General features: G+C 31.4%; 4 protein-coding genes across 8 annotated transcripts; 1 reads left to right on the forward strand and 3 right to left on the reverse strand.

Moving 5' to 3' along the window:
- Positions 1–968: 968 nt before the first annotated feature.
- LOC107958887 (calcineurin B-like protein 10) lies at positions 969–3745 on the reverse strand. 4 transcript variants are annotated; one of them, XM_016894788.2, is made up of 9 exons: positions 3534–3744; positions 3176–3350; positions 2711–2793; positions 2469–2528; positions 2125–2233; positions 1982–2034; positions 1792–1872; positions 1561–1697; positions 969–1460 (listed from the first exon to the last, which is right to left on the reverse strand). In XM_016894788.2, the coding sequence occupies exons 1-9, from the start codon at positions 3561–3563 to the stop codon at positions 1403–1405; spliced, it is 786 nt and encodes a 261-aa protein (XP_016750277.1). In that variant the 5' UTR covers positions 3564–3744; the 3' UTR covers positions 969–1402. The 4 variants fall into 4 exon arrangements, 3 of the variants coding, with proteins under 3 accessions (XP_016750277.1, XP_016750278.1, XP_016750276.1); XM_016894789.2 differs by having other exon boundaries at positions 1585–1697; positions 3534–3740; XM_016894787.2 differs by having other exon boundaries at positions 969–1697; positions 3534–3745.
- Positions 3746–9757: 6012 nt separating this feature from the next.
- On the forward strand, positions 9758–10717 carry LOC107961366 (abscisic acid receptor PYL2). The gene has a single exon (XM_016897515.2). It carries the CDS (start codon positions 9924–9926, stop codon positions 10503–10505), a length of 582 nt encoding a protein of 193 aa, XP_016753004.1. The 5' UTR covers positions 9758–9923; the 3' UTR covers positions 10506–10717.
- Positions 10718–13357: 2640 nt separating this feature from the next.
- LOC107958888 (protein NDL2) lies at positions 13358–17740 on the reverse strand. Of its 2 annotated transcripts, none has more exons than XM_016894790.2 (11): positions 17526–17740; positions 16639–16738; positions 16165–16262; positions 15960–16048; positions 15606–15666; positions 15398–15484; positions 15212–15289; positions 15067–15123; positions 14894–14949; positions 14571–14706; positions 13358–13867 (listed from the first exon to the last, which is right to left on the reverse strand). In XM_016894790.2, the coding sequence occupies exons 1-11, from the start codon at positions 17583–17585 to the stop codon at positions 13649–13651; spliced, it is 1041 nt and encodes a 346-aa protein (XP_016750279.1). In that variant the 5' UTR covers positions 17586–17740; the 3' UTR covers positions 13358–13648. The 2 variants fall into 2 exon arrangements, with proteins under 2 accessions (XP_016750279.1, XP_040968846.1); XM_041112912.1 differs by lacking the exon at positions 17526–17740 and adding an exon at positions 16819–16971.
- A 4064-nt stretch (positions 17741–21804) lies between these two features.
- On the reverse strand, positions 21805–26473 carry LOC107958889 (uncharacterized). The gene is made up of 5 exons (XM_016894792.2): positions 25488–26473; positions 24580–24632; positions 23289–23455; positions 23040–23191; positions 21805–22761 (listed from the first exon to the last, which is right to left on the reverse strand). Exons 1-5 carry the CDS (start codon positions 26254–26256, stop codon positions 22301–22303), a joined length of 1602 nt encoding a protein of 533 aa, XP_016750281.1. The 5' UTR covers positions 26257–26473; the 3' UTR covers positions 21805–22300.
- Positions 26474–26899: the final 426 nt, after the last annotated feature.

Consider the following 26899-nt stretch of genomic DNA (forward strand, 5'->3'; position numbering starts at 1 on the left):
AAATTTTTTTTATGATCCCGATTTAATTCCGGTTGATTTTTAATGTTTGTTTGGGGCTTCGAGGGCCCAATAAAGAGACGTTATGATTATTTTCAAAATATGAATAATAAATGACTCAGAATTATCTGAAAATATTCAGTAAACTCCAGTAATGCCTCGTACCTATTCCGGCAATAGATACGGGTAGGGGGTGTTACAGAGGGGGAAAGGGAGAGGGTCGGGGTGTGGGGTGTTGGGGGGATTTTTATTTTATTTAATATTAAATTTAAATTATATATTTTTAAAAATATTTATGTATTTTTATTTTTTTTTTGAATTTTTTAGATTTAGAATCAAATTGAGAGCATTTGTAAATTTTGAAAGTTATTTTTTAAAACTTATGACTAAATTGATATATTTTATAAAAGTTGAATTTAAATTTAAATTTAAATTATTATTATATATTTTTAAAAATATTTATGTATTTTTATATTTTTTTGAATTTTTTAGATTTAGAATCAAATTAAGAGCATTTGTAAATTTTGAAAGTTATTTTTTAAAACTTATGACTAAATTGATATATTATATAAAAGGTGAAGGTTAAATTTGTTATTATACTGATTTTAACAAAAATGACCAAAATAACTTAATTGTGAATGCTTAAATTGCAGACTTTTTATTTTTAGTACCTAAAATAAAAAAATAATTTATAGTGAGGTGACTGTTTGTATAGTTTACCTTATTTTTTGAAAAATTTCTATAAATTTCTTACATTTTTATATTTCAGAATTTTTTTATAAGTTTTAAAATATATACCGGTTTTATTTTTTAATTTTTTTATAAATTTTATATTATATACCGATAAATAATATCATGTCAACATAAAATATATTTGGATTGCTACACTATTTAATTTTTTTTAAATGATAACGATTAAATTTTCCTTAAAAAAAATTAGGCTATAAAAATTGAGAGATGAAAGTTTATAATTAACAAAATCACCAAATCAAGCATAAATAAATCCCAAAAATTCTACGATACGCTAAAGCGCACACTAAAATTTTTAACTTTTACTAAAGTTGAGTAAACCCTAGTCGAGATAACAGTAGTGAATGCACTCAATTTCAAATATTTGTACTGTACTTCAAAATTATAATATGATTATGGGACATGAGCCTTCAAAATTAGCTCCGGATAACATAGACACATATACAGTTGGAGAGCTTAATCAAAATGATTTGGTTGCTGTCACTGTCAAGCAGTGTTCGCACGGACCGGACACACTATATTCACTTCATCGCCCGCAATGGGACCTGAATCAAAGCACCCTTGAAACCAGGATGATCTACCCTTGAAATCATTGACTTTTACCCTTGAATCGCATCGTATCTTTGTGGCATTTTTAGCCTAACATCACTTGGGGTTAGAAGTCTTCAACTCCAGTGTTGTAAACGAAACTGGGAAAGAAGGTAGTAATGCACCTGAAGATCGATAATAACATAAACCAGAGAGACGATAAATTACCGGAGATAGGAAAGGGCCAAGGGGTCAATCAAAAAGACTAGATTGGGAGTGCAATACTGGAAATAGTAGTTCATCACGGACTTTAAATGCGGAAGAGTCATGTTCCTCAAGAGGTTGGGATTACGAAGCACAAATGCTTTCCATTCTTCTTTGTTTATTTTACCATCCTTGTCCGCGTGTGCATCATCAAATGTCTGCAGAAATATGAAAATCCTGTAAGCCATTGAACGCTTTACAAAAAGAAATTACAACAGTAAAAGCAAAGAATTTAAACGTCAGGGAGCTCACTTTGTCAATGATTTCCTCGAGAAGGTCATCGGACAAATTCATTTCAGATTCCATCAAAATGGCAATCATCATTTGCTTAACCTGGCATTCAACCAAAAAGTTAATTAGCTAAAATGTGAAAACTGCAGGAAGGCCATTGTCTCAGAGCCATTTATAGGACACTGAACTCAGGTTAGAACTGCTTACTCACTTCTTCTCGCTCAATAAAACCTGTTTGTCTCAGGTCATACAATCTAAATGCAACTGCAAGACATTAACAAGGATGCAGATGAGACAAAGCTATAAATCAATACTTAAATGGTACAAAGCAAATGATTTCCTAAGAACCCTTACAATCAATTTTATCTTCTAAAGGGGCACATGGATGAAACACGTTCAGTGCATGGACAAATTCCTCAAATTCGATGACACCATTTCTCTTTTCATCAAAAAGATCAAAAACCTGCAATAGAAAGGATTAACAAAGGTAGGAAATTCCAGGTAATTGATCAGTCATTAATTACATCACACATCAAGACAAAAAACGAACTCAACTTAGTAAATTACAACAATAACAATTCCCCAAATTCTAGCTGAACAATTCATCTTGTTTTCAAACTTGGTTCCAATATCAATCATGGTATATAGAAGAAACTGGTATTTTTCAAGGAAAAGAAAAAAGAGAGAGAAACTCTTACCCTGTCAAGAAAGAGATTGCTGCCTATGGGTGTCTGGAACAAGGCTAACTGAAGCTCTTCCTATAACACAAAGAAAGAAATTGGAACTTCATTAATATTTTTGACATTTAATTTATGGCATTGCAAACAAATTCTGCTGAAACCTCAACTTGAAGCAATGCATTCATATAAAATTAAGCTATGAAAAAGGAAAAATCATAACAAAGTTTATGACACCAAATTGCCTCTGAATCTCTATTTACCTTGTGAATTAATCCATCATCGATTATTGAGCTACTCAGCTTCTTGAAGAGTTCGTACAATGCCTCTATTTCATTCACCGAAACTGAATCACGAATTCAAAGGAACCAATCAACTATGTTAATTTTCTGGGAAAAAAAAAGCTGGGGAAAAAATGTAAAAGTAAGAATATACTCTCCAGGTTTTAATTTAACAATAGATAAAACCTACGTTACAAAAGTTGAGTTGAATATTGGATCTGGGTATGCATGATGCGTCCAGTGTAAAGTATACTCAATTGTTCAAAAAGATTTTTTATATATTTGTAGAATCAGAATCGTATAAGGCATAAAATTTGATCCAATACCCGTCAAATATACAATTTTACCCCCACTGTTGGAGCAATAAAGACATCGTAACTAAACCTCAATAATGAAAATCAAAAAAATTTTGAAGGAAAAAAAAAGAGGAAGGAAAATCAGAAATACATCGGGATTCATGAGCGAGCCGGGTAAGATCAGTGAACTCATAGATGCATTTCTTGGGTCGGGGCCGGTATCCAAAGCAATTAGACGTTGCATAAATCAAGAAATCGATCACTATAAGGACCGGTAAGAAAGCAGATGCACAGATCCGTTGTCCCGCCGTTAGGGAACTCGACCGCTGCTCATCATAATTAAAATGCAAAGACGAAAGGCACTAAATCAACCACTTGTCACAACTCATTCCAGCAAAAGAAAAAAAAATCCATAATCTCTTATAACAACGAACAAAATAAAAACTCTGCAATTTAGGAAATTATTTAAATGGATAAACAAAGAAGAAAGATGGGTGATAAAGAAGTACAAAGAATTGGGTTTTGCTAGTTGAATCCATAGCTTCAAACAATCACACATCAGAGACGAAGATCCTTATGTCCTTGGACTCTCCTTTCCCAGTATTGTTGCTTCAACGTTAATCTTTTGCTTAATCAACAGCTTGAGAACTCTTTATATCTCTCTCAACGAGATATTCTGATAGGCTTCATTAACTAAAAATTAGAAATAATGAGAAGACGAAACGCTTAAAGACTTGCTTTTCTTTTCTGGCTGACATTGATAAGCATTGACACGTGGCTTTCCAATCATATAATTTATAACATTTAAAAATGTTAAAAAAGTTTCGTTACGTTTTCGTTTTAAGGTATATCACCACAAGAATTGATGTTTGAATTTTCTTTTTTCGATGAAAGATATGACAAGTAATCCTTGTTGGGTTTCTTTTTCAGTTAATTAGATGAATATATTATTTTATTTTTTTAACAATTTTATTATAGATTTTGGTTATATATTTTTAAATAATGTTTAAAATTATTTATAATCTCTCACTAATTTATAAATAAGAGAATAATAAACAGTAACGGAGTCAAAAATTATTTAGGGCGAAATTAAATTATATATTTTAATATTAGTAAAAATATAATTTTACTATTTTAATAATATATATATATATCTTTATAATTTTTAAAAGATTAAATAAATAATTTATGATTGACATAAACCTTCTCAACCAATCATATTCCCTTTGCAAAGTTGAAAAGGGAATCAAATATAAACAAATTGTCTAAATACATATTTTATTAGCAATAATGCAACCATTCAATAATTACGTGGATTAGATTTAAAAAGGTATAAAGCAATGTATGCATTGATTATTCGATCTCGTGGCTAATAATAACCTAGTATTTGTTTAATACTATCATTTGAACAATCTCACAACAGAATTAATAATATTGTAAATTTGTGGATCTACGAACTGGAAATGCATTTTCTATGCAATAACCTCAATGGCCCGACCGTCATTGGGCCAAAGCAGCCAAAAGTGTTGATTATTAATAATATTCTCCTCATAAAATAAAATAAAAAGTTAGGTCATTCTCTCAAATTGATTTCATAATTTAACTTTCCATGTCAAACAAATCATATTCGAAAAAAACCTGATAATTGAGTCATCGGCCGGTCGAGACTTGGAAACTCTGCCCGCAGCAATTTTTTTAAAATTTCTTTTTTGAAAGAAAATCGTTGACTGTTTTCCACCCTTCTTTGGGTCGAGTGAGTAGTAAAATTTGATTTATTTTTGTATTTATATTTTATATAAGGGCTGGACTTAGTTATAAATATTTAAATGTATATCATTTATATTTATAATTATAGTTTTTTTTATCCATTTTTATAATTTTAAAAAATTGAATTCATAAATTAATAAGCTGAAAGTTGTTAATTCCCATTTTCTTGTAAGGCATGATCAGCGGCGGAACAACGTTAAGGCCCAGGGGGCCACTTAGTCCTTTGTAAATTTATAATACGACACTTCCAATAATATAAGTAGCCATTTTTTCCTTTATATATATATTATAGCTTTCCTAAAAATATAAGTAGTTCCCTCCAATATTTTTATAGGATTAAAAATAATATTAAAAAAATTATTCTTGATAAAAATAAAGAGAAAATTTTTTTTGAAGAAGCTAAATTGCTCATGATGATTTTTGAATGATATTTTTGTTAAATAATAATAAATTAATGTTTATTTAATAGTTTACTTAACATAATAATATTTTATAAGTAATATAGTAATATATAAAAAAAGAAAATATGAAGAGACTTTTATCATCTTTCTTCTTCATATTGGAGCTTAGCAAGAAAATAAGAAGAAAAAATTATCATTTTTCCTCCAAATTTGAAATATAAGGTATGTTTTTCTTCAAACTTTTCATAGATTTTGAATATTTGAAACTTGTTTTACATATATGTGCCATTAATTTTTTGTTTTATCAAGTATATTAAAAGATGTCATTAAAGGATATTGATGGAACTTGGAAGCTTATAAAATTAAGTGGAAAGTGTATGTTTTTTTTATGGTAAATGATTAGGAGACAATTTCTAACTTATTAAAAGTATAAAAATAAAACAAAAATAGTTAGATAATGTTATAGTAAGTTTCGGCCAAAGTGAAGGGAAGAAAGAAATCCTTGGTCACTTTATTTAAAATTATGTCAAATGATAGTTTGTGAAGTAATGAACATTCCTGTGAAAACGGAATAAAAAAATAGTTAATCGAGTCAAAAGATAGCTATATCGTCTTAATTGTTAGAATATTGCTTCTTTTGAATATATTTTTTTATATGTTTAAATCGATCGTCATGTTGGAATACTGTTTTTTTTAAACCAATTGCTTATATGTTTAAATAGACTGTTACATAGCACTTCTAATTTTAGCTAGGCCCCCCAGGATTAATATCCTAGCTCCGCCACTGGGCATGATTGCGTCTCAAAATCTCATTCCAAAGCTTCACTACAAATTTTATTATATGAGTGGAAATTATAAATTTAAAATATAAATATGGGTTTAAAATTAATTAATAATAAAATGAAAAAAATTAAATTACAATTATGATACAAACTCAATCAAATACATTAATATATATACATACATAATTGATGGAGGTGATAAAGTATGCATAATAAATATTGAAATGTATAAAAATATCAAAATAAAGCTTTAGTTGAGTTGAGTGATAAAGTAAAAAGCTTTGGTAATTTGCAATTGGTTCTGGTTTAAATCTCACTATATGAAAATTTTTATTGGTTTTTTCAAATAAAAAATCAAATTATCCTCGAATAATATAATTTATTTTAATTACGAAAAAGTATCTAGGTAATTGTCTAACCGAGTTAATGTCTTGATTGAGAGTGACACAAACTCAATAAATACTTAATAAACAATATAGATATAATATATAATATTTGTACCAAATATGAAAGGTCTAAGATCAGTGACGGAGCCGAAAAAAAGATTTGGGGAGAGTCGGAATTAAATTATATATTTTTACGATAGTGAAAAATAATTTTACCATTTTAATAGTCTATATTTTTATAATTTTTAAAAGATTAAATCAAAATTTTATCATTTTAAGGGATTAAAATATAATTTTACTATAATTAATTTAAAATTTTATAAATTATAAAAAGTTTAAAAAAAATCCATTTTAAAAGAATTGGAGACCTTTCAGCCACTTAGCTCCGCGAATCTCTAAGATAAAAAATTGAATACCTTGTAATATATATTTTACTCTCTGGATGATTCTGTATATGTACACAACTATAGTAAATCAACATCAGGAAAGGTTACAACTTGGGGTTGTTTCAAATCTACAATTATTTTTACCTTGAATTCCGTTCATCATATTTCTTTCTTTGCTTCAATTTACTGTACCCTACAGCGACAAAGAAAAAAAAAGCTTGAAGTAATCAAGAATTCCCTGGTACAAGGGGAAAACCGAAAAAGGTCACATGATCACATGCTTACCAAATAATTGGTTTCTCTTATGACCAAACTGATTAGAGACGTAATTAAGTACACTATACATAATCCAAATCTATACATGTTTATTAGCATTAGATTTCATCGTTATTTGTTTTATCATGTGGGCAAGTGAATGCTTCAGCTTCGCTGCCTACAGCCTTGGCAGCTACCATTTGCTAGCCTTTACGGTACCCTCTACTTGTCCTTTTTTAATATATATATATTAATCACCTATTCGTTTTCAGTTTGTTACATTACATGCATGCATGCATATGAAAGTGTTACGGCTCCATGCCGAACCCATAAATGGCCCCTACAATTTTATCATAAAGATTGTTGCATATATAGGGTATTAATTTCAAAGTCACCATATGCCCTATTTCTGGGTAAAAATTTATAGAAGCTTTTATATTAAGAGTTAAATTACATCTTCTCCATTTTTTTAAAAAAATAGATATATTAATTTATATATATTAGATTAAAGAGTAAAGTAGTTTTTTCTTTTCAAAATTTCATTTATTTGTACTGTTAAAAACTAGCGTACTTGATGGAATAACCAAACTATGACATGTGGTGTGCCACGTATACATCATGTTGGCGTAAAGGGACTGATTTGTAATAGTAGAAATGGATAGAATTCTTAACAAAATAGTTTCTAATTTAACGTATAGGTATTGCCCATTTTTTGAATAAAAGGAACAAAATACAATCTGAATCCTACTTCTAAACCTTCATGGTACTTCAGACCCGACCCTGAGGGTAGTTTGGGAAGGGCCCAAAAATACTTTTTCTTGAACTTTTAATGTGGGGGAAAAATCTTCAGCCTTTTATGTTTTTTGATCGACGCTTCACTGCAAGCATGAAAAAGAAAAGAACAAAAAAGAAAATGAGCCTTTAATTCTAGTTCCCAAATTCCAACTCTTGCCATTAAAACTAATGGAGAATTTCAATTTTCCCCAAAAAAATCACGAGTTACTAACATTCAACTTTCTCTATTTTCCCATAACCATGGCAACGGGAGAAATTTTCGAGAAATTAAATAGGACCAAATTTCATTTGAGTAATACATTATTCATCAGTAATTATTAGTATCAATCAATTGAAGTTATTAATTTTTACTTTATATATGATAGATTGAGAGTTTGAGATTCTAAAATAATTTTACTGACAGTAGATGGTGGCTTTGACGTGATAGTTCTTCTCTCTTGAGTTTGTCAAATCTGCAGGTTACTATCTGAATGTTTTAATCGCTTATAATTTTTTTAACGATCCCTATGACTATGGTATCATCTGAAAGAATTTTTTCAAAGCTAAAGTTAATCAAAACCTACTTGAGATTATCAATGTCACAAGAACAGTTGAATGGTCTAGCAATTTTATCAATTAAGAATGATTTTTTTAGAAAATATTGATGCTGATGTTACCATTAATGATTTTGCATATCGGAATGCTCGTAGAATCTATTTTTTATAATTTTTTTTTAGTTTTTTTAGTTTATGACATAGGAGTAGATTGAATGAAAATTATATATTTTTTAATTTTATTAGAAATATATTACTTGTTTAATGTAAAAAAACGTATTATTTCAATAAAATTATTAATATATATTTGTTTTTATTATATTACCTTTTATAAATTTTTTTAATGGAATCCAATTTATTATTTCTTCCCCTGAGTGCTTTTACTCCTAACTCTTGATACAGCATGCATGCGGTAGGAGCTAGCTGTCGTCCCTAATGGATCTGCTTCTTTCTCAAACGAAGTTTGTGATGAAACTAAAACAATATAATATAATATAAGACGTGACAAATTAATCACGAGCTTTGCTTATTTCAACCATTATCAGCAAAATAACGATTACACAGCTTAAAGAGAAGGAAAAAAAAAAAAGGTGGCGATGGGGGGGGGTCCAGCAAACTGCAAAGTGGAGTTATAGATCACACGAGACCGGTTTGTTAGAATTGTCACATGATGCTCGAATCTCCTGCTTTCTTTTTCTTTAACTCCCTTACCTCAGAGATGCTTCAAGAACAATCTCATCTTGTGTTTTGTGTGTTTATGTTTTTTTTAAGGGCAATGAGCTAAAATTTGTTGTTCCCAATCCCAATCCTAATCCCAACTTTGTCTTTGTTTTTGTCAACTTGTTGCTTAGTAACGTTGTGTTTATATAAAGAGTTCAAATTATGATTATTTTAAATTCGTCTTTAAATTATTAACCACGGCTTATTTTGCCTCTTTCCTTTTTTTTTTTTTCAAAAGTAATACAAAGGGATCCATGCATTAAAATGGAAATAAAATTATTAATAATCATTATAGTTGATACAAATAGACTAAGCCAATGGAAACCTTAAATAAAATATATTAATCATAAAAAACACCAAAATTCAATCTGAATGTGAACAACTTTCCAACATTTTATATGAATTGTTTATGAAAATAGACTTCACTTCAAAGCAAGAAAATGTTAATGTTTTAGATATGATTGCCAAACTAAGTTTTAGCTGACTAAAAAATGTAGAGTAGCACGCATAATAATAAGTTATAATATAGTTTCCATGCAAATGTCGCTTCAATACACATTTCATCATAGGAAGCAAATATAAAAGTAAAGCTAAAGACAAAGTACATTCCCAAAATAGCCATTTTATAATGGTCCCTAACTCCAACCAATAAATCTCTTAATTTAGAAGTAAACACACTTTTAGAGAAAAGACAAACAAACACAAACCAAAGTGCACTGCCAAAAGGGCATATATGTCTAATAACAACAACGACCAACGATTTTATTATAAACCCGGTCTTTTTGCCTTTAATGAACTCAAAACTCAAAAGCCTTGATTTTTCTTTATTAGCTTCGTCTTGCTCCGATCCGAGCAACCGTGACAGGTGCTGCCTATGGATAACTCAAGCGAGCAACCGCCCCCTCATTTGGGTCTGACCCGAGAAGAGTATGCGGAGCTGAAGCCTCTCATTGACGCATACCATAATTTTGAGCCGACGCCGAACACATGCACATCGCTGGTAACTCAGCGCATCGATGCTCCAGCTGAAGTCGTTTGGCCTTTCGTTCGAAGCTTTGAAAATCCACAAAAATACAAACACTTCATCAAGGGTTGTAACATGAGGAGCGGCGACGGTAGCGTTGGGAGCGTTAGAGAAGTCACCGTGGTTTCGGGCTTGCCAGCTTCGACAAGTACGGAAAGGCTGGAGTTTTTGGATGATGAAAAGCATGTGTTAAGCTTTAGGGTGGTGGGAGGTGAGCATAGGCTGAGAAACTACAGGTCGGTGACATCGGTGAATGAGTTTCATAAGGAAGGGAAAGTTTACACCATCGTTTTAGAGTCTTATATAGTGGATATACCAGAGGGGAACTCTGGGGAAGATACAAAGATGTTCGTGGATACAGTCGTGAAGTTGAATCTACAAAAGCTCGGGATTGTGGCAATGGGTTCTCTTCATGAACCGAGACATGATTGACTACAACAAGATTGAAATAAGTTTGCTTAGGGTAAGATTCTCTCTGAATGAAAGCTCTAGTTTATTAGTGGGGATTTGACAGTTTGCGAATTGGTTTGTATATCTTAGATTTTGTTGGGTGATAAACTCAGTTATATTATTTTAATCTAGGATTAAATATTTATGATTTTCTGATTCTCTTAAATAAATGATTAAAATTAAGCATTCATTTACATGATAAATTGTAATTAATATTTACAAGAATAAAATATAAGTTTAAATCGATATTGTGAAAAAAAAAAGCAATCATAAGCTTCGACCATGGAATGAAGATGAAGGATAAGAAAATTGTTATATTTATTATTATGACGTAGCCTTCAGTATTAAACATCAAAACAGTTTTATATATCTATTCCTTTTAACTCTCTCCTTTCACAGATTAAACAGACGTGATATTTTCTCCTATAATGTTCAGACAGCTTCCTCTCTATTTGAGTTATTTCTGATGATGGATTTGATCATGAAAATTAAAGTGCCAAGTTGCTATAGATATATTTATATATATTAGTCTGATAGTTTGATATTTGATGCTAGAAAGGGTTTTTTCCTGATATTGTTGTTCAAAGATGCTGGAAAGAGTTGACCAATGAATTTTTCTGAGGGATTACGAAGCTTCAACTACATTGGTGATAGAATTGTTAAGAGGGAAATTGGGAACTGTAAGATTTACGTATGTGCCTATACATATATATATAAAAGTATCCCGCTGAGTTAGCGTGACCAGTTAGTGACGAAATTGGCAGGGGCGAAAACGACCAGGGGGCGGCGGCGGCCCAAAATTGGAAACATTTTTATTTGGGTCCTTTGAAATTTTTAAAATTTTAAATTAGTAAAGGTAAAATTGTATTTTAAGCTCTAAAATGATAAAAATTTAATTTAATTCTTTAAAAATTATAAAGACAGAGACTATTAAAATGGTGAAATTGTACTTTTACTATTATAAAAGTTATAATTTAATTTAGGCCTCCTGACTTCGCCCTTGGAAATTGGTGATTAAAATTTGAGAGAGTTTGTTTAAAATTTCGAAAAATTTAGAAGTCTAATAAGAAGTTTTAAAATTTTTGGGAGTATAATTATTTTTTTTAATTTTTGAAAGGATTAATGAGTATTTTTATTAAAAAAATTATAGGATCAAATTAAAATTTTTAAAAAATAAAAGTTATAATGATAATTTTCAAAAAATTTGCCGTCTCTGAACAATGTTTCACTCCTGCACGAGTCAATTTAAAGGGAAATATCAGAAAAGCCAAATTAGATATACGATATCAAATGCAATTATGGATAGTTATGTCATTTATTATAAAATATTATCCACTAAATTATTTTTTATTTTATCTAAACTAATAAATAGCTACCCAAACAATAACAATATATTTTAAATTTTAATTAATGTTTTATTCTGAAATATATTGATTAAAGGATAGCAAATATACTAATAATTCAAACATAAAAAGATAATAGCAACCACAAACTTCGAATATGTATCATAAAATAAATATTAAAGATATAAAAGAAAAAGAATAAGAATAAGGCAAATCATCAATTAAAGGATTATCTGCCACCATATTGGCGGTATGGCCGCAAAGCTTCGATGGATGGCTAAAGACAAATAGTATTAGGGGCCAGTCACATATTTTCGATTCAGTACATAAAAAGGAGATACCAGGGAAGCCTTGGCCTTTGCAAGAAGATTTAAGAGGTCACATTGAGATGAAGCCACACCTTGAAACTGTAATAAAGCATGGCAGCTGCAAGCAGATTAATATGGTTCCAAAGGCATTGTTTTCCAAGGAAGTGTAGAATAAATTTAGGGGCAATCCAAGTGAGACGGGAGTTTTAGATCTATTTTGTAAGTATTTAGCTTTCAGGATTTCTGGGTAAAGGGAGTTTTGATAATTAATAAGTCTCCAATAACGAAAAGGAATCAAGGCACGTAGGGTTAAACAAGGCTCGCAAACAGAGACAGACAACATGAAAATGACCATATCAAGTTAAAAGGAAAACTACCAGAGGAGCGAAATTTTATTAACAAGCCACAATTTCTAGTATGACAGCACGTAATGGATGGTTGCTTGTTCAAAAGAGCACCAGTTATTAGTTTGAATCAAGCTCCCCTTAAATGCGAATATTCATCGTAACTCTCAAGTAGGAACCCAAGTCAGAACTTGCACCAAAACATCCTTAAGTTACAGACCAGCAGGAGCGGAGGGGGCACACGGCTGCCGACAAAAAGGTCAGCCAGCCACACAACGGGGAGACAAGGCAAACCATTAAAGTTTTGGGCTTCCATTCGATGAATGTCCGGTCCTCTCATCTTTGGTTTAGTGACATGATCTATATATATAGTAGGAGAAATCAAAACTAGTTTCCTTACATCGTTTCAGGTATGATTTGATTGTGGATATCAGATAGGTTTTTTTTTTTTTTTTTGGCTGTGGTTAGCTTGATGATTTTTTTAAAAGTTTAATTTAAGGTCATTATGATTTTTTTTCCACATCAAATTGAGTGTTTAATTTAGTTGACTTAGACCACACTTCAAAGTCGACATCAATTTTTTCAATACCTTGATACTTCATATTATATAAAATTTGTAATTTGTAGGCATATAGTGTCTAAAACTATGAAGCTTAAATTACAATGGTAGGGTAATTTTAGAAATACTTAATCAATGGGAATCAACTAATTTTGACGAACCAATAGTCCAAAATAGATCTATGTCCTCTGCACTTGTTTCAGCTATCTAATTTAATAAAAATGGGGATGTCATCATCATAAGCTCAAATACTAAATATTACAAATAGAAAATGGAAAGCTTAAATTAACTACGCACCCTTTGTTTATCATTATATTATTGGCGGTTTCTCTAGTAAATAATTATTCAATGATTTACATAACTTCACCTTAGCTAAACGTCTTATGATTATAAATAAAAGAATTGGCAATATCTCTTCTTCTTCTTTTCTGTCTCTATTGCTTCTCTATCTACAACCCTAATGCCTTTCTCTTTTCCTTCACCAACATGTCAAAACATGTTACAAAATCACCTTATATAGATTACAAAATGCTGTTGATTTGCCCCCTTTTTTTCCCGTTTCATCTTCCTATCAAACTTCCAAAGAAATCCGGGTTTTAATCGGTTTCAACTTCAACCCCATGCTTTCCGGTGAAAGAAGCTCCGGAGAGATGCAAGATGGACTCAATGGGCTTCTAGGACTAACACTTAGGGTCGCTCTGTATAAACCGTATCCCGTAAGAAAGTACTCTATTGGTATCAACATGGCATGGGGTTGCTCCTCCGTCACCATTGACCCACATGCCTGTACCTGCAGGTTCCACCATTTCCAGGTTGTCAGGTTGTGCTAGCTCAATTTTGATTTAAAAAATTAAATTCTTTTTCGAATTTTAAATTAAACAAATCTAATTATTTGATTTTTTTTTAATTCAACTCAAATAAGTAATTCGAGTTCGAGTTGTTTTATAAATTGAATAACTAGAATAAATACTCCTTTGGTCCTTGTAAATTTTAAAAATAAACAAATTGACTTCTTAACAATAATTCAAAATAATTTTTAAAATTCAAATATTTCTAAAAATTCCATAATTTATATTTTTAAAATATATATAAAAATTAAATATTCTAAAAAAAATCTAATGAATATATAAAAAAGTTAAAAATTTTAAAAGAAATTCTAAAGTAATAATAATAGAACCTAAATAAGATAACCATTCAAGTTTCAAGCGAATATGCATTAACATGAAATTAATTATATTGTAATAAGATTTTAATTTGACATATATTTAAATCAAACAATTTCACTCAATTCGAATCGAATTTCATTTCACTCGACTCGATTCGAAAAATTTCCAAATAAATCTAAAATGATAAAATGGAACTCTCAACTTGATTAATTTAAACTCTTTCATTCGATTCAATCGAACACTCACCCCTATCACCATATATGTGTTTGCAAGCTATATAAATGAAAGATATTATAACATGGTTAGGCAATAAACTGTTTTGCGTACCTCCACTAAGGCACTATATCTTCTATCTAGTTTCGATGTCATGTGAAGAGCCTCGGAATGGAAAGGAGAGTTTTCGCCAACAAATATTAATGAACGGCAATGCAGTTTCCTTAACCCTTCGCTAAGGTCAGGTCTCCTGAAAGACAGTGAATAAATGTTTCATGTTGGACCAAAAGTGGTAACGACATTTATGAATCGAAAAAATTCTTTCCATTTCCCCTGGTAAAGGAGAAAAGATGATCAAACAAGCCATGTGAAACCCGTTTGAAGAGCACTTTCAGAAAGGAACATGGTTCTACTATTTATGATGGGGACAGGCTTACCCGTTCATTGCTTCTAGGAATTGCCAAATATTTATACTCTGCCTTTCATCTAGCAACTGTGGAAAACGAAAAAAATTCCGATTAGTCAGAAAAATGCCATGAGCAAAACAACCTTACTTCATTGTCAATCGAAAAGTAAATAAGAGACAAACACGAGAAGTTCAAGAACTAACTCTTCTGCATGCCTGAACTATATCTGATTCTGGTACTTGAACATTACCACGAACTTCCTGCCATAGTCATTCAGAACCTCATCACTCAACTAGTCTGATTCTAGAACAAAGCAAAACAGCATATGTTTTTGGAGCTGAAAACTACCTTACTAAAGTACCGCTTAAGCAACAACTCCTTCACCACTCCACACATGCCATAGAAATATAGTAAATTTGACATCACCTGAAATAATATGACAATCCATCTAAGCACTAAACTATTTAACCCCCTCTCCCCCCCCCCCCAAAAAAAAAAAAAAGAGAAAAAAATTAAAAAGCCCGGAAGAGGAACCTTATTTAACAACCACTCTGTCCATGAGGGTGCTCTGCATAGGGGCGAAATAAGTATTAACCCAAGGACACGTTGCCGGTATTTCATCTATTAAGCCAATGCAGAATAATCATTTCCAAGAATACAACAGAATATTTAGTTATTTATCTGGAAAATGGGGAAAGGGAAAAAAGGAAAAATTTTACATATGCCTAGCTACTTGACTTACAGCAAATAGGGTAAGAATATATGCTCCAGCTGTAACCCCCATACACATTACAGCACCAAGCCTGGAGTAAAGAGAAGAAAAAAAAGAGTTAAATAATTGAATAAAGCTTGCTTGCCTTCATTCTTTTCCATGTAAATATTTTAATGATAATAACGTATTGATGAAAACGACAGCTTAAGAACCTATAAGTGGGTAGTAGGTGCATCAATTTACATCATTTTCAGACAACTACTGCAATAATTACCCCCCAACATAATAAACTATGGAGCAGAAGGGATTACAGTAAAGTAAAATTCTAACCAGCTGACGCTTAGAAAGAGAGAAAATAAAGTAACTATGAAACTATATAATTACCCAAAAAAGTTGAGAACCTCAACAATTTGATCTGCCAAGTCATCAACGGAAGGCATAAAACCATCGGGACAGATTGGTGGAGCTCCGAACTGCAATATTTCTTGAACAAAGTCCCGGATAAGAAAGGTGTGAATTATGAGATAAAACCACCAAAAGAAATTGATTAGAACAGCAAATAAATGATTAAAACATGAGCAGAACTGACCTCATGCCCTGGAGGACTTATATGATATATGCAAAAGTTGTGGAGGAGTAACGAACTAGCTTCCGGACAAAAGAACAAGCCTTGAAAACAGGATATATCTGCAAGATCTCACACGATCAAAGGTTTAGGTAAGAAACATGAAGAATCATTGGATAAATGGTTTTGCTCATCGTGGAAATCCAACAAATTATGATGTTATGAACTTCAAACATATTATATTGACATTGAAAACTTTAGCTCAAAGCATTCAAGCCTCAAAGTCTCGTGTGTTATGATGAAAACACAAAAGATCTCACTTTTAAAATAATGTCTATGTTTAGGGAGAAAATTCATAATTCCAAAAAAAAAAAAAAAAGAGCAACCCTTTTTAACCAAAACTGTTGGCAAACTTATACACACACGTATCAATTATCATAGGCGAGACACACAGATAAGGAAACAAAGCAGTACAATGAAGTTTCTTGCATTACTTACGATTTAGAGCTAAATCGGGATAGGTAATAAGAGCCGGCTTATCTTGGTCTCCAAACACAGCAACTGAAACTGTACCATGGTGAGTTTTTACTAGGTACTCCTGCATATAGATTTTACAATGAATTGTTATTCATTTAACAAACCTTCTGGAAAGCAACCAAAGTAATCAAATCAAATTACCATCTACGGAACAGCCTGAGAGAGACTTTCAACAAATAATCAATGCGGAGAACCTATAACATATGATCTTGCCAGGCAATAAGAGTCTAACCAACTTGGGTTTCATTTACTTTGAAATGAGAAGTATTCCAAGCATAGCCCAAGCTAAGTATATTCTAGCTAGAGAGAGTTAGCATGTGCAACAGAACTTTTTAAAGAGACCTAACTGTTTTGCACATTTAGGCATATTCTGCATCATCCAAACTCCTAAATTGACAAGCCATTGACATAACACTAATGAAAATTAACAGTCTAAGATTATTTTTTCTTTCCCAGCACAGAAAGCAAATAAGTGAAAATAAATAAAGAAACATGTACTATAAGTTTCAAAATCATTGAATTAAAATGAGAAATAATTAAAGCTCAGAAGTCATTAATTGAATGGACCATGAAGAACAAAATATGTTATCATTCAAAACTAATTATAACATAAACGTAAATAAACTAGACTGTTACAAGAAGAAGAATGAAAGAATAATTTCAATATATGCTTTAAGCTGTACTAGAAATAAACCAAAAAAAAAAAATCCAGCCTATCTAAGCATAAGACAGATAGGTGCATTGTATAGCTTTAACAAGGAAAGCATTTTTTTCCCATTTCTTTTCCTCCTCCATTCTCTCATTTTTCCGGTAACCAAACAAGAAGATAAATGGAAAATGCAGGTTACCTTGCCGCCAAGAGAGATCGATTCCATATCAATGGAAACCGAATCGCTAGAATCTGCCATTTCCCCCCCTCTTTCTCTCTCGAAATGAAGACGTATTTTAAGAGTTGGCTTCCATGCCTTATATACCAAATCTTCCACTCTGTCCCTCCTTTTAGAATTTAGATTTTCTCTCTTTTTTAAATTAAATTAAAAAATATTCAAAATCTTTTTTATATAAATATTTTAAAAATTCATTATCTTTTAAACTGAAAGTTTTAACTCGGACCGAGTCACCGACGCTTCACAAGGGTCCGTACCAGGGGACCTTAACCTGGGACTCGGGTTTACTTAACCCCAGTTAAGAGACCGACAGTTTCTTTAAAGTTACAACATTACCCCCTTTCTCTTTCTCAAATCACTTATTTACCATAGGGATTTATGACAGTTCGTGTATATTTCGTGTCCCGAGCGTGATCAATAATTTCTTTTATAAAATGTATTTTATATTATTATTTGTTATTTTCTAAATATAATAATTTATTGATTTTTTAATTGAGTTTTATATTTAATTGAGCTATGATATTAATTTAATTAAATAATAATTTTAATGAAATTTATATGTATATTCATATATATATATATTCCAGGAGAAAAAAAAAGGAAATATTATTATTATTATTATTATTATTATTAGAAGGAGGCTAAAAAACAATGGGGCCATAACTAAATTGCATCTAATGTCCTTTGTCTGTCATGCAGATACAAAATCGCCATCGCATTTAAATTTGCTAAAGATTTTGTATTTATTTTGCTATTGAAGTAATGAGTGAGCTAAAGAACATTGTCACCAAGAGTATGACATTTTCTTCTTTGTCTTCCAAGCCATGTAATAGTTAGTATTATTTATATGTATAAAGCTTAAATTTTATTATCATTTTACTTGGCACCAATATAAAAATAAAACAGCCTGCATTTTTACATTACATATATATATATTGTTAATGATCATCACATTAATTATTCTAATTTTTTATATATTAAAAGTTCAAAATTGAGATCTTCTTTATTTAACCTCACCTATAAACATATTCCTGGTAATAATGATGTTAAGGAAAATAATTTATGAGCTCAGATCTCGAAAGCTACTGTATATTAAATTCAGCCCAAACATTAATATCATGATTTTTAAATATAACTCAAATAAAATTAGCAATTTTTTTTTATTTGACATGTATAAGTCTGTTTCATGCAGGTTATTATAAAATTATATCCATTTAATGTCAATGAATAGAGAAACTCGACGTACATAACTTAATGAAAACTTTATTTTTATTTATCAAATAAATTCATTTATGAAAAATGATTTTCTTAGGAGTTTAAAAGGTGTATTCTCTTTTTTTACGATGTATTTTTTTTAGTAATAAAAGTGTTTTGTTGAGAAGAAATCAAGTAAATTATGTTGGTTTTTAACATGTACATTTGAATTGAACAATAAATTTGGTGTCTTGTTAAGCAATCTTATGTGAATTGATTCAAAATCAGTCCACATGCTAAATTTATAAGAGCTAAAAATTAATGAAGGAAATGATCTATTTTTTTAAATATGGTGACCATTTATCATCTTACGAGCGAGACTTTTTTAGGAAAACAACTAATAAATCACAAGTTGATCGATTTTTTATTTGTTTTCGTCTTTAATCGAGAGAATTGACTTGGAGAAGATGATATTATGCTAAATATTTAGTAATCATCATTTTTCCCAAATTAATTTTTATAACAGAATAATATTTAAAAAATATATATCCGTAATTTAAAAACAAATTCCACACGTTAACTTTCTCATAATATATATAAAATTTGCAGGTTGTATGAGAAAATCAAATTAGGTGAAGGGTATATTTCAGCCATAATATTGTTGGTTGATGATAGAACTTAATCTCGAATCTTTGACTAAAAAAACGGCAAAGCAGATACATGTAAGTTCTAATGTCCTTTTTATCTTTTTAACCCAACAACCTCGTTTGTTTAATTTTACAAAACATACTCAAATTATATCTTATTTCAAAATTATTCCAAAATATTGGACAGTAGTGTTTTTCTTTGATACGATTAATGTTGTTGGGTTTCTAATTTTCGTGGCCTTTCAATTTCATGCGTTGTTGTGTGGTTTCTTCAATTTGGTATTGCTTCAAGGCATGGGTATTGTAGTTTTAATTAAGCTTTAAAAAAATAAAGCAAATGTTTTTTCAAGGGTGTTTAAGTAATTTCATCAAAATGCTTCAATTTCTCAATCAAATCTAGAAGCTTATTAGATATTTCTTTTTATATATAAAATAAATATTAGGAAGAACACGGAGTTAAATAATTTTAAAAATCTGAATTTAGATATGCCTTTTATCTTTCATTTCTTATTTAATTTGTTTTCTACCTAACATTGATATAAATTTAAATTTAACAATTTATCTAAATATAACTTACCAAAATAATTATCTAAATACAAAATTAAAAGTTAAAATTCATATCTAAGTGTGTTAAAAAGTTTAATTAAAATTTCCAAATTCATTTTTTTATTATTTTAATCGAAATGAAATATGCAAGTTGTTTTTCTTTTCTTTTAATTTGTTTTGTTGCAAAATGTGATTACTTTTTACACGAGATGAAAGTCATGAAAATCTATGAATTACCCTTTTACTTTCTTTGTTTTTGAAATGTAAAGTGAAAGAAATTATTAATTTATTTATAGTAATTAATATGGTAAATTATACCCAAAGATATTAAATTGTTAGTAAGTTTATATTTCAATCATTTAAATTTAAAAAGTTACAAAATAGTCATTAAACTATTCAAATTTTTTTTATTTAAGCCGTTAGATTGTTAAGTTTTTTTTTTAAGTTCGACTAATGAGCTCCAAATGACGATTTAACAATCAGTATGGTAGATTAGTACCTATCGTTAAGTAGAAGAATATACCTTAGATCTAAATCAATCTGATAGTTAATGTCAAATATTGAAGAAGAATGCTATTTAAATTTTAGTTCATAAAATCATGACATTCAGTGGCATTTCATGGAGAAAAAAATGAATTGTAAATGAAAAAGGGAAATAAAACTTTCGTTTGGGGCAAAAATACAAACAATGACGACTATACATCATTTATTTTAATAGTTCAATGATTTAAATAAAATTTTTTAAATAATTTAACAACTTTTAAAGTTTAGTAATAAAAAATAAATTTATTAATAATTTAATGACAGGGTTAATTTTAAGTAAGATAATATTTAAAAACTTTATATAAGTAATAAAATTTTGTTAGTTGAATACGTAATATTTCTCTCTTAGGTAAAATTATCAAAAAGTAAATAATAACAAATTAGCCATGAGATTTTGTCGGCCAAATGATAAGCGGAATGACATTGTAAGCAGTATTAGGATGTTGACCGGAGCAAAAGTTTACAAAAAAGTGTAAGAGTTTTCATACTACGTAGCACCTTCCTAATGAAAAAGAGTTAGGTGATAATTGTTACTTTTTTTTTCTTTTCCTTTTTATGGTTTAAAGTTCTAGAGCCCTCACCGTTAAGAACAGATCGCATCACGGGTTGGTAAGCCACGTGTTAACTTCTCAAGACATATAGATTTTTTTTTCCTTGTATTGCGTTACACGCTATTGAAACACGATGAAATTGAGTGAGATGTTTCATGTGCTGCTTTTACTTCTTCTTCCTTTTTTCCTTCATGTACTGTTTTTACACTAGACAATAATCTGCATAGATCGATTTTTCTCAATAATTTATTTCATAATTTTCACAAAAATATTAGAAGGAATTGGGCCTTGTTTTTGTAGAATACATATATTTTCATGGATGGAGAACGTTTTTGGGTTGGGACCTACAATGAATTACACGTGATGAATTAAAATAAGTCTTCTTTTATGGCCCCCCATGCCCTACCCTACCAAATTTATGAATAATTCAGCGTCGGTGAGATTTGGTTTTAGAGGTCATAAGCTAAATGCCTAGTCTTACCGAGCTATATGGTTTTTCAGTTCATGGCTATTACCAATTAGTCTCAAGATTAGTAGGCTATTGGCAGGCCCAGCCCAAAAGCCCCAAAACAAGGGACTTGCGTCCTGTTTCCAGTGGCCGAACCCGGCACTCAAAATTCAAAACTCAACAGCTTGCACTCCATGCTTTATCTAATTGTGTAATACTAATATAAGAGGAAATATATATATTTATATATATATTGGCTGTTCACTTTAATTACTACATGATTACTATGTATAGATCATACTACAAAGAAATCAGATAATTCTTCTACAGTGCCAATAATATGAAGAATTCAAGTGATAAGTTAGGGAGCCAATGCTGAAATGAGAAGCCATCATCCAATTACTACATGATTACTATGTATAGATCATACTACAAAGAAATCAGATAATTCTTCTACAGTGCCAATAATATGAAGAATTCAAGTGATAAGTTAGGGAGCCAATGCTGAAATGAGAAGCCATCATCCAATGGTAAAATACTTACTTCTTCAGCCACAAAAGCCTTCCAATATACATAAAACTAACACAAACATCATGTGTGTGATTAGGCTGAAATAGTAAACTATGTCCGCAAATTGAAAGGCAGGCCACAAGGCACTTCTCTATGACCATCTGCATGCTACCTACTTCAAAATATGTTATGCATTAGTCAAATGCAGTTGCATAGTGTTCTCATCCACCCTTCAGTCGAAATTGATGAGACAGCAGTCAACATAAACTGTGATGAAGTTGCTGGTCTAGTAAAAAATTATTGTTCCATCTCTCTCATATATTCATCCAAAATCGGACTGTTAACGTCATTCCCACAACTCAAACCATCATCATTAGCCAAAGACAAAAGCTTATCCGTTACCGAGTTTTCACGTAAGTGATACTTGATAAACTTAACAGGTATTTCCTCTTCGATGTTGCTCCCTTCTTTGCGTTTTCTTACACCATCAGCTGCTGCTGTTGATTTCATCGAGCAAGGAGCAGACAAGCGAACCGTATCCATTGAATCAATCATCTCTAGATCATTATCAGCTGTTTTGTCTTCTTTCCTCTCATGAACCATGCAAGCAGGATTCTCAGCTGAATATTTGCCACTTATCTTATCAACTGGGATTTCATATTCAACTCTTGACTTGCAAAGTACAGCCTTGGCATAAACCTTGGAGATGTCACATTCAAATATTCTCACCCCTTGATCCTCAACGATGAGTAGCCACTCTGAAAATGAGACCACTTAATCAGACATTTAAGAAAAGAAAGCCAAAAATAGTATCAGAAAGAGGGAAGAATTACAAATCATGAGCGACACATCCAATGCAGTGGTTGCCGGTCTAGTGATTACATATGCTCCACTTTGGACAATGGTAAGAACAAAATATCTTCATATCATCACATAGCATGTTGACATTCTTAACTGGACCATCCATTGAAACAAGTGCTCAAGTCCCGACAAGTGAGAACAAATGACAAGAGCATAGAGATAGCAAGCAACTCACTGATAAGAGCTACAGGAGTAGAAACATTCGGGCTCGTTGCTTTGTCCACCATCCCAGTCTGACTGGTAACCCACTTGATCAACTGAGAGAGTAGCCAAGATTCGGAGAAAGCATTTATGTAAGAGATAGCTTTGGTCTGGTTACCATTCTCCCTGTGGCATTAGATCATGGCTCGTGAAAATTGCTGGATGGGATATTCTAATATAAAACAATTGCATCGAGCCACGATCTCCACATTCATAATCATACCTCACTGACCGTATGGCATTGTCAGCAACAAAGGACCATGTCAATGCGAGATCTTTTACTTGTCTGCCAGGTAGCAGAATTCCTCCCTCTGGACCAAGGAATGCATGGTCCATCTTTATAACCGCATCATACAAAGTCTCTCTTAAAATAACTTCATTTCCATGGCCCTACAATAAAATGAAGATTTACTAATGTATATTAGGGGCTATCACAATCAAACATTCTTCAAGCATACTAGGTAACCGGAAAAGTTCAGGGTGCAAATAGATAGTTTGAACATTTCAAATGTCTAAGGATTTAAAGCCACAGAGAAAGATAAGTTGCTAGGAAGGTTTTGTTTGGTATTAAAACTAATCTTGAGGGAACTTTTTTAAAGAAAATTATGTTCAAAACAATATATTTTCGGTATTAAATAAAATGCTATTCTAAAGAACCACTCATAGGCACAAATAATGCTGGGTGATGATGTCAACAGATATTTAATGCCCACAAATGATTATCAGTTCATCACTGGTGCTTACCAGCATGTCTACTGGTGGTCACATTGCCAAAGTCAATGCCTTGCTGGTTCTCAGCATCCACAGCCAGTCACCAAGTGGCGGTGGTCATGAAAATAGGCAAATATTTTTGGCTTGAGCCTCTTACATAAAATATGCATCTCGTTCCATTAAATCGAAGCTCATGTATAAAACATGGATTTAGCAAAGTAACCAGAAGTAAAGATCACAATGGTAATTAATGATAAAAGCAGCGCAAATAACTATCATATTGTCAAGAAGTTGTTCCTTGAGTGATGACAAATAGCTATAGATCTTTCCAGATTTATTTCAACATTTTGCCAGTGGAGTTTCGATAGTTTAATCTTCTACTATTTTATCTTCATTCAAAAATGAGAATATTTCCTATTTCATGATTTGAGACCAAGAAGCTGCCTTGTTGAGTAACCACAGCTCTGTCTGAAGCTAAATTTTGAATGGTAATTAGTGACAAAAGCAGACCAAATACTTATCATATTGACAAGAAGTTGTTCCTCGAGTGATGACAAATAGCTATAGGTCTTTCCAGTTTTATTTCAACATTTTGCCAGTGGAGTTTCTATAGTTTAATCTTCTACTATTTTATCTTCATTCAAAAAGGACATTATTGCCTATTTCTATGATTTGAGACCAAGAAGCTGCCTTGTTGAGTAACCACAGCTCTGTCCGAAGCTAAATTTTGAATAGTAAGCATGGATTCATTAAAAAGTAAATAAATAAAAAATAAATAAAAGAGGGGGTGGGGGGAAGCTGACCAGTGGAGAAGTGACAGGTAAAACCGGTTCCAATAGCATCCTGAGAAAGATATCTGTTACACAACAACAATGAATTAGAACTACTAGCATCGGCAAACCGAAGGATAAACAAGGAAACTTATCACAAAAAGGAATACCATGCCATTGCTGGCACTAAGCTAGGAATAAAAGCCTTGCCAAACAGAAGAAGAAATCAGATTCCCAGTAGTGGCTTTATATAAACATGTCAATCAAATGTTTGTCCACGATGGAACAGGAAAAAAATGGATGACACCCATTCTTGATTACAATGTTCTTTAAGGATAATTCGACAAACAACAGGAAAAAATGATTGACACCCATTCTAGATTGCAATGTTCTTTTAAGGATAATTCGACAAACAAGGAGGAAATTGATTGATTTGAACTACACTAGCTTTGGAGCCTAACTTTTTGTGCATGTGAGTCCTCACTTATTACTAGCTCTTACAAGCAAATAACTCATTATGGCTTACAAAAAAGTTAAAAAGCTTATTTAAGTGATGTGAAATTTGAAATACCCTTTATTTCCAACTGTTATGCTAATTAGAAGAGCATATATCCACCATGTTTGGGTCACTGTTATTTATCTGCTTAATTACTCAAAGGTTTAATTAAATGAGATTTTGTTATTTACTTTATAAAGAAACAAGGAAAGAGAAAAAGTAAGTAATATCACGATAACGATACAAGTTGATATCAAAGTCAAAATCGGTGACTCGACAAATTATACGAGAAAAACAAGCCAATTCATCCCTATCAAACTTAGCATTAATAGAAGTAAATGAAGTTTAAACAATTTCAGAACAATTAAGAAGGAAAAGCTTCAACGATACAAATTTTTAAATAAAACTTTTCCACAGAAAATGTTTAGAGAGAAGGGGAAAATACCCAGAAAGTGAAAACTCCGAAACCCAGTTATCATTTGAACGGCGCAATCATGCAAATCGTTTTCCAATTCCAATTTCGGAATCCCATATCCAAATTTCAAGCACAATCTCAGCAGAAAAGCCTGACACATGACAACACCAGCCAAATACCGAACCCTGCATCCTCCTCTGATCACTCTTCGAGATTCTTCACTAACAAGTGGGAAAAACACCTTCAAGTCATCTCTTTTTTCACCTTCCATCCCAACTCTATCTACCATCCAAACGCGCAATAAATCACCAAAACGCGAACTCAAGTCGTCGTTTCCGTCGTCTTCCATACCGCAACATATGCTAATGTAACTCATAATCCCGTCTAACAAACTCTCAACTTCCCTTTTTAACTCTTTTCGGTCGAAAACTAAAGGGTACAGGTCGTAGATTACGGGAGCGAGTACGGATATTCTTTTACCGGCGTTGCAGGAAGTGGAGCAGGAAACCAGGAGCTGGAAAAGGTCTTTGGAACTGGAGACTGGATTTGGGGAGTTAAATTTATTAGTGGAGTGGAACGTTACTGCGGAGTAAAACCAAACGAATTCGAGTGGTGGATCGGGTAGATTCTGTAGCAAGCGAGAGAAAATGGAGGTAAAATGGGAGAAATCGGTTGAACCGCTGCGGTATTCGGTGAAAAACCGGTGGATAGATTCTGATAGCATGAGCTGAAAGGTGTCCGCTGGTTTAGAGTGGTGGATGGTGGTGGCGGAATTTGAATTCAAATCGAATTGCACCATTATTTTTGGAGGGGTGAGACTGAGAAAGAACTGTGGAGGGAAAATGAAGGGAGTTAGAAAATGGTGAAATTGCAGGGTAAGATTGAAGAAACCCTAGTTATTCGGGGGGGGGGGGGGACGAATGCTGTTGTCAGTGGAAATGGCGAGGGATGTTGTGGATATTTTCGTAAAGTTACCCGTTTGAATTGGAGCCAATAGCATTTCAAATAGATAACCAAGTTGGAATTTTGAAATTAAAGGTTTAAATCTCATTATCTATATTCTATAAACTTGACGGTTTGGCTCGAATTATTTATTTAAATTAATCTATAAATTTAATCCGGATTGACTCGAATTATTTACTTAAACTAATCTATAAACTTAATTCAGTTTGACTCGAATTATTTATTTAAATTAACCGTTGAATTAAATTAAATCAATTGTAATTCCATAAAAATATAAATATACTTTAAATATATTGAATAGAAATATGATAGATGTTTTGATGTGATATTTTTATTCATATTTATTTTTTCATTTATATTCAATAATCATGATTCTGTTTTAATAATAGGATTTTTAAGATATGATAATTTTGTATTATGTGGCATCTAATGTGGAATAAATACAAAAAAGAATATTCCAATTTCAATGTTTTGGGTTT

The sequence above is a fragment of the Gossypium hirsutum genome, chromosome A05 (assembly GCF_007990345.1).
Source record: "Gossypium hirsutum isolate 1008001.06 chromosome A05, Gossypium_hirsutum_v2.1, whole genome shotgun sequence".
NCBI classification, from domain to species: domain Eukaryota; kingdom Viridiplantae; phylum Streptophyta; class Magnoliopsida; order Malvales; family Malvaceae; genus Gossypium; species Gossypium hirsutum.